At 41.1% G+C, this 12,587-nt stretch overlaps 1 protein-coding gene across 1 annotated transcript; it reads left to right on the forward strand.

The window, feature by feature from the left end:
- The first annotated feature begins 3,089 nt into the window (after window positions 1-3,089).
- On the forward strand, window positions 3,090-4,059 carry Rpl10l (ribosomal protein L10 like). Its single transcript, XM_034514488.2, has one exon. The coding sequence runs from the start codon at window positions 3,138-3,140 to the stop codon at window positions 3,780-3,782; it is 645 nt and encodes a 214-aa protein (XP_034370379.1). The 5' UTR covers window positions 3,090-3,137; the 3' UTR covers window positions 3,783-4,059.
- Window positions 4,060-12,587: the final 8,528 nt, after the last annotated feature.

The following is a 12,587-nucleotide window of genomic DNA, read 5'->3' on the forward strand; positions in this document are numbered from 1 at the left end:
GCCAGCCAGTGTCAGACTCTAGTGCAGGAACATGGCAGCAGAGCTGGGAGCCAGCAGCTGTCCTTTATGACTGTTTCCCACTACACAGGACTTATTAAATGTCAATACTCCTTTACAAAACAGGAGATAACTAGGCCATCCCAGTAATTTTTATATAGACAAAAGGGGGAAAAAGAGAGGGATCTATATATAACTATAAAATGTCCTCACAGAATAAAGACTTTTCTGTGTGACTACTTGTGTGTCACCCACTCTCCCAACAGTGACCCCTTATCAAGTCTCTGTAAAAAAGTCCCATAAACCTACTGGTTCCCATGGTGAACTTTAAAGTTTTATTTAAATTTTTTCTTTTATATATAAATCCTGTGATGACTATTCTCGGTTGTCAACTTGATTATATCTGAGATAAACTACAATCCAGAAATAATGTTTAATTTAACATTTTATTTTTTAAAATATTATGAGAAATAATTGCATTAACAAATGGACTTATTATCTGTAATAAGAATTTTTTTCCTTAGAAGAGAGGACTACTAAGTAATGTCCATTCATTCTTCATTAGATCCCAACAAAAGTGAAAGCACCTTAACAATCACACGAGCCTTATTCTTTAGTTTAAATGTTCCATGTTTCTTGTACTCAGGGGCTTCATATATGCTGGGCCCCATTTCTCTGTTACTATATAGTACATGTGGTTGGTCTTTCCTGACTATTCCTCTGTCTAGATCCGGGCTCCACACGGGTCTCAGGGGTTATTTTCTTTCCCTCTTTTTCACATTTATCTAAAATGAGACACTGAGTAGTACCACTTTACTCTCATTCTGTAAGCCAAATATTGAAACAGCACACTGTTTTATCTCCACACCTAGGAAAATAGTAAGGAGTCCAGAACCATTTGACTGGAAGAGGAATCAAAAAGTTATGGATCTGGGGGCACTAATAAATTCACCATGACCAAAAATCTTAATAAGAGGTTGTTGTTTGTTGTTGTTTTGTTTTGTTATTAATTTAAGTATTGGTGTCTAATGTGGGGTCAGGACTATACCTGAGAGCACTTCCAAGATACAGCTCCTCGCCACATCTGCCCAAGGCTTATGAAGACAAAACCCACAAGATTACAAACATGTATTTTGTCTGTCTGTAGGCACAGCCTAAATTATATATATGTATATATATACAATAAATGTATAATTATATATATGTACATATACATAAGTATATGTATATGTATACACACATATATGCATTATATTATATATAATATATATAATGCATATATGTGTGTATACATATATATATATTATATATAATATAATGCATATATGCAAATATATTATATATATTTATATATACATATATATAATATATGTGTATATATATATTATATTATATATATTATATATACATATATATAATTATATATATATGTATATATATAATTATATATATGTATATATATACATAATTTGTTCTAGTCATCTTTATAGGAAGAGTAAAAAAATTGATTACAAAAGTAGGAATAGCAGTTAGTCTTATGACCTACTATCTTGTTAGAAAAGCAAGTTTTTCAAGATCAGTTGACTTAAGAATGGTCTTTAGCATCTGGAAGAAAATACAAGTAGCCTGCTAAGGTACAGCCTGTACAAGTTAAGGGCTTGCATTCTAGACCCCCTTCCTCCATTTAAAAATTTTTTTTTCTTTCTTTCTTTCTTTTTTTTTTTGTTTGTTTGTTTCTCTGTTTGCTCTCTCAAAAACAGTAAGTTTAAACTTTAAATGTAATGGTAACCATCTGTCTCTGTGTCTCTCTCACACACACAGAGTTGCAAACTTCTCCGGGAAAATTCTTTATACACAAGTTTTCATTTTCTTAAAGACATTTATTTATTTATTTATTTAATCTATGTGAGTACACTGTTGCTATCTCAGACAGACCAGAAGAGGGCATCAGATCCCATTACAGATGGTTGTGAGCCACCATGTGGTTGCTGGGAATTGAACTCAGGACCTCTGGAAGAGCAGTCAGTGCTCTTAAAGCTGAGCCACCTCTCCAGCCCAAGTTTTCATTCTTGTATCCTAACATGCCAGGAGTTACTATATAAAGAGTATTATTTTTCTTTAATAAAGAAAAAGAGCTATCAGGATAAATTCACAAGAGGAGAATTTTGTTAAGGAAAATAAGTGTTTTGAGAAATAACATTAAAGAGTAAATAATAAATCTAAAAACTTGCAAAAAATGTGAACCCTTTTCGTAAATTGTAACTTCACTTTCTATACCATCTTCTGGGCCATGTCTCAATAATCTTACAAAAATCAAACATTGAGATAAAAAAAGATTTAACAATCAGTCAAGTAAAAAGATTGCTTAGAAGATAGTCTTTGGGTTGTAGTCACTTTAACATTAAAAACACTTCTTTAGTAAGAACATTAAGTCAGCATTTCAATTAATTTTGTAGATAGCATTTTGAGGAAAAAAAAACAATTTCCTTAGGTTAAATTTAATGTTTTATTTTATTTTATAAGTTTCATATTTTAAAGCAATCACTATACAACGCATATAAAAAACATCGTCTGTCACAACCCTTCCATGGCTTTCATCCTCTGAGCCGTACCAGAGGGCTCACGCCAAGACATCACATAGGTGAAGCAGAAGCTGCTCCTCTACTTTTAAAAACAGACCAACTGACCTACCAAGCCCAGTGAGATATGAGCGCTGGAAACTGGATTATTTTTTTAGCCAAACTGAAAACTAAGCATATCAAGTAACTGGAAGGAGGGTTTTTTTTGTTTGTTTTGTGTTTGTTTTTGTTTAAGTGCTGTAAACTTTTTTTTTTTTTTTAACCTACTACAAAGCTTAAGTTCAAAGTTCTAAATCCAAGATGCTTAACAGGAAAGCAGGAACGTAGGCATGCTGCCTCTTGCGCAGTTGGCCCACGGCTTTCTTCCACCTGACAAAGCCCTTTAGTAGCTACCACTGAGGCCTGCGCAGGCGTAGAGTGACCGGGAGGTTGGGTGGAAAGGTCTATCTTCAAGTCTTCCTCAGACTCTATGATTCCCGCAAGGCTTGATGGGTAACAGAAATCTGGCCTCCATTTTGCTGCTGGCGGCGAGCACGCACGGCTGAGGTTCCTGCTGTCGCCATGGGTCGTCGTCCGGCTCGCTGTTACCGGTACTGTAAGAACAAGCCGTACCCCAAATCCCGTTTCTGCCGAGGGGTCCCGGATGCGAAGATCCGCATCTTTGACCTGGGTCGGAAGAAGGCAAAGGTGGACGAGTTTCCACTCTGTGGCCACATGGTGTCCGACGAGTACGAGCAGCTCTCCTCCGAAGCCCTGGAGGCCGCACGCATCTGCGCCAACAAGTACATGGTGAAGAGCTGTGGCAAGGACGGCTTCCACATCCGAGTGCGGCTGCACCCCTTCCACGTCATCCGCATCAACAAGATGCTGTCCTGCGCGGGCGCTGACAGGCTCCAGACCGGCATGCGAGGCGCCTTCGGGAAGCCGCAAGGTACCGTGGCGCGGGTCCACATCGGCCAGGTCATCATGTCCATCCGCACCAAGCTGCAGAACAAGGAGCACGTGATCGAAGCCCTACGCAGAGCCAAGTTCAAGTTCCCCGGCCGCCAGAAGATCCACATCTCCAAGAAGTGGGGCTTTACCAAGTTCAACGCCGATGAATTCGAAGACAAGGTGGCAGCGAAGCGCCTCATCCCCGATGGCTGCGGAGTCAAATACATCCCTGAACGTGGCCCCCTGGACAAGTGGCGAGCCCTGCATTCCTGAGGACTTTGCTGGCAGAAAGGAAGTAATGATGAGGTTATAGTTTGAAAATGTTAATGCCATTCATAGACTATAGAATGTTACGTTGCATAGTATAGAACATTACAATGGGAAGCACCTGCCTTAAGGAACAAAAAGAACTGCAGTTTATAGAGAAAGAATTTGCTATTTCGAGCCATGTACTTCACATTTTTGGAGTATACTGCAGTGTAACAAATGTTTTGTCGTGATGGTATAAATGCTACTGTTATCTTGGTTTAAGAGTGGCAAGAGGAGTTGGAAGATGTGTGAAAAATCCTTGTTTATAGAAAATTAAACATGAAAATTACATTTCAACTGTAGGCATTGGTTGTTTTGCTTTAAACTTGTCAATATTATTTTAGAATTACCCATAGCCTCAGGCTATCAATCTTAGAACAGTTGGGTGTACTGAAAGAGGATTTTCTTACATTGTCCTGCACTCAAGAGACGATGATCCAATCTTTTTTTATCACAGAAAGGTTATAGGTGACAACTGAGTTTATATTGCTTGTATTTGGGAAGAGAGAATGACACTGAATCAGCCATCTGCTCTGAGGGCCTTGGAGGGGTGTGTAATCTGTTGCTGTTTGCCCTGTGTTAGAATTCCATTGATGAAGCACGTGATTTCTCTTTTCTTTTAGAAACGATATAACCTAAAACTGCTGGGCTTCTACTGCTTAGTTTTGTTGTTACCTTACCTGCTTTTTGACTTAAACTTTTGAATCTTAATCCTAGAAATAGAGCCTTTGGTTTTCCTCAACTAAAGATGAATTTTTAAGGGCAACATATTTAAGGGAAACAGGAAAGGGGGAGTAAACTGTTGGATACCTTGCTCGTTATTTTGCATTTATGTAGTTTTTTTGTTTTGTTTTGTTTTTCAAGACAGGGTTTCTCTTTGTAGCCCTGGCTGTCCTGGAACTCACTCTGTAGACAAGGCTGACCTTGAACTCAGAAATCCGCCTGCCTCTGCCTCCCAAGTGCTGGGATTAAAGGCGTGTGCCACCACTGCCCAGCATGCTGTTACTTTTTAAAAAATTGTTTTTTAGATTTAAGTAGTCTTCACCAAGCAAAAGTCACTGCATCTGACTTGCCTGTATAAGTTACTCCTGTGTTTTTACACTTGATTACTATTTTAAGCAATGCCAATACACACAAAGGTAATTCTCAGCAAGTAACAACATGAATTCGTTCAAAAGGCTCTTCAACATAAGTATTTACCTGATGTTTCACTTAATCCTCTAGGAAATTAGGTCATGTGCAGTTAAGTAAAGGTTAACCAAATATTTTGACTCCAGTGTGCATTCCTTTTTAAATTGTGATATGATGTCTAAAACCCAAAATTGTTTAAAACTACAAAAAAAAAAAAAAAAAGCCCACACATACACAATCAAGCTCTTTCTTGTTTAGCTATATATTACTATACCCATAAACATTTTCTGTCACTGCTGTTCACCGTTTTGGTTTCAAAACTCTCAAATATGGAAGATTTGAAAAGAATCAAGGCTCTGTCTGCACTGGTTCCATATCACAAAAGAAATCTAAAATACTAGTAGGTAGAAGAAATAGAAATACAAGATTTTACATCATATTAGAAACTGGTGGAACTAAATGGATGGAACTAAGAAATGCTCTGATTGAGGTAACAGAGATCCAAAAGGGCATGCATGCTATGTACTCACTGATAAGTGCATAGTAGCAAATAGTACAGAGTACCTAAGATACAACCCACCCACTGAAAGAAGTGTAACATGCCGAGGGGCCCACCTAAGGAATCTTCAGTCCCACTTAGAAGGGGGAATAAAATAAATCACATGAGGCAGAGGGAAGGAGGGACCTTGGTGGAAGAGGAGACAGGTATGGGCAAGGTAGACAGGAGAGAAGCCCAGAGGGCCAGGAGGATAAATGGACATAGGCAACCTCTGGGGGTGGGAGGAGGTGAAATCCTGTTGGGTTGATAGTATCCTACGTGTCCCACACCCCAAGGTCTAGGGCTGGTGCTCAGAGAGGCCAGACTTAGGCAGTTTGGCTGTGTTCTGCCCACGCCTGCACTGGGCGGGCATCAGGCTATGTGAAGTCATAGCCAGAGTTGGGGAAGCGCAGTCTAATGTCACCAGGGACTGCCAGAGTTTTTGGCTTGGGGGTTCTGGGACAAAAGGCAGATAGGGACCGGCTGGTTCTTGGGCTCTTGGGCCTCTGGACACTGCTAGAAGTGGTGGGAGAGGTGAGAACAAAGTGGGGGTGTGCAGGCTGGATGGGCCTGCAGCTGAAAGGGGGGGGGGAAGCTCTGGCTTTGTCCTGCAAGGATGAGAGTCTTGCTTGGCTCCCTTGGGTCACAGATGCTTGCTTGGCTTGTTTGCTTGGGTCTGTGGTCTCCATGGCTAGGAAGGCAGAGTTCTGTGGGAGATTAGAAGGTGACTCTGTAGATGAAGGCCTGCTCCACTGTTTCCCGCTGCGGATTTCAAAGAAAGAGAAATGGTCCATGGGTTTAAAATGTTTATTGTCATGGTGAAAAGTAGTTGAGAAACTGTACCCCTGTTTCCTCAGAGCCGGCCTGAGCTTAAATACCTTTTGAAAGGAGGAGGGTCTGGGAAGGAATGTTTAATTGGCTATGCCCCTCTGGCCTTTAGGTATCTCATTAATATAGAGATCTGTCTTGAGGCTCTGTGGCCTGTAGTTACGACCTCTACCTGTGAGGAGCTAGTAGGTGTGTTGGAGGGCTGCGGCCTCCTGTCAGGAACCTGGAGTCTGGGAGTGTGGCAAAATGCCTATTGTTCCTTAGGATCACCAGGGGTCTCTGGCAGCTTCTAGCCTGTGTTCGAACAGAAACCAGGCTGCCTTTCATGGTCCTACAGAACCCTCTAGAAATAACCAGAAACCTGGAAGTTGAGACTCTAAGGACTCAGTGGGAGTGACTTTAGCTCAAACATTGAGGAGAGGAAACTGGAAGAGTCTACCTCCAGCAGACATCAAGTGGAGGGACTGGATTACCAATCCTCAGTCAAAATTTCTGACCCAGGATTGTTCCTGTTTAAAAGAACTACAGGGATAAAAATGGAGAAGAGACTGAAGGAAAGGCAGTCCAGTGACGAACCCAATTTGGGATCCACTTCATGGTGGGGCACTAAGGCCTGACCCTATTACTGATGCTACAATGTGCTTGCAGATAGGAGCCTGGCACAGCTGTCCTCTGAGAGGCCCTACCAGCTGCTGACTGAGATAGAAGCAAATACTTATACAAAATCATTCCACTGAAGTCAGGGACCCCTATGGTTGAGATGAGGAAGTTTAAATCGGAGGGAGAGCCTATAGGAAGACCAGCAGTCTCACCTAACCTGGACCCCAGGGAGCTCCCAGAGATGGAGCCACCAACTAGACAGCATACACTGGCTGGTCCAAGGCCCCTGGCACAAATATAGCAGAGGACTGCCTGGTCTGGCCTCAGTGGGAGAAGATGCACTCATTCTCTAGAGACTTGAGGCACCAGGGAAGGAGGATACCTGGGAGGGCTGGGTGGGGAGCACCCTCTCAAAGGCAAAGGGAAGGAGGAATAGGATGAGGAATGCCTGAGAGGAAGTCAATGGCTGGATTGTAATTAAATAATAAATTTGGAAAAAAAAAAAAACCTGGTGGGTAGGTTGCAAAAGGTTTAGGGGAGAGGACTTTATGCAGCATGGGTATGTGGAAGAATATATACTGCAGTGTATTATACACATTAAGATTAGAAACCAGCCTTGTGTAGTAAGTTTGTGTGTGTGTGTGTGTTTTCACTTGTATATGGAACTTAGCCTAGCTAGTTAGTTTGTCCCAGGGAGACTCTTTCACTGCCTCTAAATTATGGGCATTATAGGCAGCTACCATACCTGCTAGGTTTTTGCAGGGACTCTGGAATCCAAGTCCAAGTGCCAATCTTCAACAAAAATTATAAATATATATAATTTTTTAAAGCAAATAGTATACAAAGTCATGAGTATGCTCAAAAGTTAAATCTCCAATTATAATTTAAAATGTCTTATTTAATAAAACGTATGAAGGAAAACTCCAAAAAGACTGGATTTTAATCTAAGTTTATTCCCTTACTGGGATAAATTAAAATCACTATTCCTTTATTTGTACATCTGTGAAATGAGCTTAAGGCACTGTATGGTTATTTTAGGGTTCAGTGAAATAATACTTTCAAGACATTAAGTGGAGGGTGATGATGGACTGGTTAGGAGCTTGTGGTGGTCTTCCAGAGGACCTGAGTTTGATTCCATGCACCCACAGCAGGTAGCTCACAGACCCCTGTAATTGCCTACTGCAGGGAATCCGTTCTCTAGCCTCCAAAGGCACAAGCACTTGTATAAAAATACCTGCACCAATACATATTATTCTTCTCATAATTTATTTATTATTCACATTACATCCCAGTCATAGCGTTATCTCCCTCTTCTTCCAGTCCCACTTTTATAAATCCCTCCTCTCATTACTTCCTACCCTTCTCAGAGAAGAGGAATTTCCACCTTGGGAACCACCCTACCTGGGGGCATCTAGTTCCACCAGGACTAAGGCACCTCTCCTACTGAGGCCCAATCAGGAAGTACAGGTACTGAAAGGGGATCCAAAGGCAGGCAAGAGAGTCAGAGACAGCCCTGGCAGTTAAGGAACCCACATGAAGACCAACCTATAAATCTGCTACAAATTTGTGTGTGGGGTGGGGGTGGGGGGGTGGGGGACGTCCAGCCCCTCCATGCTCTTTGGTTGGCGGTTCAGTCTCTGTGAGTCCCCATGGGCCTGAGTTAGGTGACTCTTCTTCTGGTGTCCTTGACTTCTCCATCTCAATTAATTCTATTCCCCACTCTTCCACAAGACTCCCCAAGCTCCACCTAATGTTTGGCTGTGGTCTTTGCATCAGTTTCCATCTGCTGTCAGATGAAGCCTCTCAGGAGACAGTTATGCTAGGCTCCTGTCTACAAGCACACCAGAGTATTATTAATAGTATCAGGGGTTGGCTCTCCCACGGATGGGTCTCAAGTTGGGCCAATGATTAGCTGGCCACTGAGTCTCTGCTCTATCGTTATCCCTGCATGTCTTGTAAGCAAGACAAATTTTGGGTCAAAGGTTTTGTGGGTGGGTTGGTGTCCACTTCTTTCCACTGGAAGTCCTCTGCCTGGCTAGCTACGAAAGTGGTCACTTCTGTCTCCATATTTCCCCTGCTGGTAAAAATTTCAGCTAGAGCCACCTTCATAGACTCTCTGTAACCTCTCCCCTCCCAGGTCTCCAGCTACTCCCAGAGACTTCCATTCTCCCAACCTTCTCCAGAACCCACTCCCTCCACCCCTTATCACCATCCCTTTATTCCTCCTCATTCCCTCTTCCACCCAGTTCCCTCCCTCCATCCACCCCTGGTGACTCTTTTGTTTCCCCTTCTAAGTGAGATTTACACATCCTTGCTTGGGCCCTCCTTATTACATATATATTATTAACATATGTTATTAAAAATAATCTTAAAAAATAAAAACTGTGACGAGGTGGCTCCACAGTTAAGAGTACTTGATGCTTTTACAGAGGACACAGGTTAGGTTTTCAGTACCCACAAACATCTAACTTCACTTCCAGGTAATATGAAACTATCTTCTAACCTCCGTGGGTAACAGGCACACATGTGATGCACATACATACATGTGTAAGACTCCAACCTTCGGTCACTGGTACTTCAAGATGCCCATAAGACACAGGTCAATGCAAAAGCAAGAAATTTATTTTCCAGTGCTTCAGGGTTGGCGTTCAATTAGCCCCTCAAGATGAGTGACTAGAAGGTGACCCCAAATGGCTTTTACAAGCAGTTCTTATACTTTTTAGGAGCACAGGTTACATCAGCAAGGTTACAGTTCAAACTTATTGGCTAAGCATATCGGCCTTTAAATCTATTGGCTAGCAAGCATGGGCAGATCATGACACACATTTGAACTCTACCTGGAACTTTCCAGAGGGTTAGGTAACTGTTAGTACATTCTGGTGTTTTTCTGAGATTTTTTTTACTCAAGGATGTTCCTGTGGGTGGATAATAGAATTTGGCCTAGCCTTGACCCCAGGCGGGCACGGGAAGTTGTAAGGAGGATCTGGGACTGGAAAAAGCCCTTAGGGTCCCTCACATGCAGCTCAAATACCCACACACATAAAATGAAACAAATCTAAAAAACAATTTTTAAAAAAAGTAACAGCATGCTGGGCAGTGGTGGCACACGCCTTTAGTCCCAGCACTTGGGAGGCAGAGGCAGGCAGATTTCTGAGTTCGAGGCCGCCCTGGTCTACAGAGTGAGTTCCAGGACAGCCAAGGCTACACAGAAAAATCCTGTCTCACAAAAACAAACAAACAAAAGTAACAGCATGGCTCCATATACTTGAGTTTGTGAGCAGCACAAATTTTAATCAGTGTGCTGTTAAAAAAAAGAAAGATGAAGTTGTGAGAGTAAGGTGTGCATCTTAGAGGAGTTAAGGAGAGGAGTGAGATTGAAGATCAAAATACTTTGTATTCATATGAAAAACCTTAAACCTTAATGAAAACAAAGAGAATCATTTACCACAATATACCAAATGCCAATATGTTTCCAGCTGAGTTGTAAACTAAAGGGAAGGCCCCACTAGATGATGGTATTATTCATAAATAATACTAATGTTGGGTTAGACTCTAAGTTAGATGTTCACAAAATCATATAATGGAGATGAATTTTGGAATTTACTTAAAACAAAAATATAACTGAACAAAACATTAAAATGTGGTAAAAGTTTAAAAAACTAGCAAAGTAAGCACATGATGCCTCACACATTTTAAGGAAATTTATTGATTGCTGCCAAGTTTTAACAGTTGACAGTGGTATTACATTTTACCTCTGTTCCTGTTTCAGTATTACTCAGCTCCATGATATTTGACTCTTGTGTTATCTTTTAAAAAAGAATTTTGTGACCTTAATATTCTTTATTGAAGCATGCAGTCTTCTAGATTTAAGTTTAATCAATGTTTTCTTTCAAGTTTTGTTTTTATTTTCAGGTTTGTAATGTTTATGTCTGTTTAGTTTGATTTTCTCCTCTACATTAAGAGTTCCTTTTGAAAAAAAAAAATAGTCTCTGTTTTCACTAATACCTGATATATGACCCAGTATGGGAATTTGCCTTATCCTGCCCAGATGTGAACTCTCATGGACTCTTTGTTTATTTCTTTGTTTCTCATTTTATTTTCAAAAGTATGATTACCTGACTATTAGAACTACTACTTCCAGGCTTCTTATTGGAATATAAACTGCTTTTCACAGACCTGCTTCATCTGAAAGGTTGAGAATGAATCTAGTTACTCTTTCACCGGGGTTTTGTCATTTTTCATTTAGTCTCCTCTCTGAGGGCTGGAGTTCAAGGGCTGAATAATACAAACCATCTACTTTACAATATCTTGGGGATGGAAGCAGGGTCAAGGGACACAGTCTGATGGATGCCAGGTCTTGACTCCTCTTAAAATATCATTGGGTATTCTATAGTAATACTCAACCAGATCAGATGTGTAGCCCACACTCCTGAAGTGGTATACTTCTTACACTTGGTTGTGGAAGAGGCAGCATCTTTTATACAGAAATTTGGTTCTTATAGGAGGAGCAATTTCTTTTTCTAGTTCTGATGGGATAGAAACAAGACATAGATGGTCAGAAAGTAATCAAATCAATAAACAAGACTTTATTCTGGTGGAGGTCAGAAAAGATGGACAGGATCTAGACTTTGTTCATTGCTGAGCCTAGTGTGGCCTTGGTAGGGACATGGTGACATGGTTCTTGCCCCTGGGACAGGGCCCCATGTGAGCCCCAACAGTGTCGATGGCTGCTGTGGGCATAAGGCTTGTTTGTGTGATAATGTACATATTTTCTGGACCCACTAGCAGTAGAAGAATGTCCTTGGAGGAATGTCCTCCCTGTTAATGTTAATGATTCCATAATAATTAGAAACAGCTTGTCCAGAAGTTGAGGATGTGCCTATGTCTCAGCAAAATGGTAAACTCTGGAATCTTCAGGAGAGCCCTTAAAGCTATGGGAAAGAACTCTAAATATATGAAAATATATAATTTCTCAACTATGCGAAAAAAATAAAGAGGCAGGTATGAATTCTATGAGGGACTTCATGAATCTAAAGAAACCTAAGCAGCTGCCTGTGAGCCAACTTGTCAGAAAATTACCAGGGAAGGAGATAAAAAGATTTAGAGAGTGATGATCTCAGGAGACCCCACCCAGCTAAGTTTTTTGTTTATGCTTACAAAGGCAGATAAATTCCTGAGTTCAGGATCAGCCTAGGACAGAGCAAGGTTAGGCTCAGGTGTGGAAGTTGGAATTTCAGGTCAGAGTCCCAACCAACTAGCTTATTGTCATCTGTGCTTAATAAAGGCAAGCAAATCTCTGAATTCTTTTTGCAATGTTAAGAAAAAAAAAAGGTATGCTTGCTGTCTCTTAAGAAGGGCTGGGCCCTTGCGATGCTGATTTATAAGTTAATGAAAAGGAACCTGGAATAAAAAACTGGACCTGTGTTCTGCAGGAGCTGAGCTGTCCAGAAGATTTTTTTTTTTTTTTTTTGGATAAAAAGAGAGAATTGCTTGGAGATCTGCCACACACACAAGCAAGCAGGGCATGGACATAGAGCTCTCTTAGAATAGCAAGCAAGCAGAATATAGACAGAGAAATCTCCAGAGAGAAAGCAGAACAGAGAGAGAAGCAGACTGGAAAAGCCGCATCGAGCAGAACACAGGAACACAGGTTGTCAGCTTGGATCCACAAT

The sequence above is a fragment of the Arvicanthis niloticus genome, chromosome 11, assembly GCF_011762505.2.
Source record: "Arvicanthis niloticus isolate mArvNil1 chromosome 11, mArvNil1.pat.X, whole genome shotgun sequence".
NCBI lineage: Eukaryota > Metazoa > Chordata > Mammalia > Rodentia > Muridae > Arvicanthis > Arvicanthis niloticus.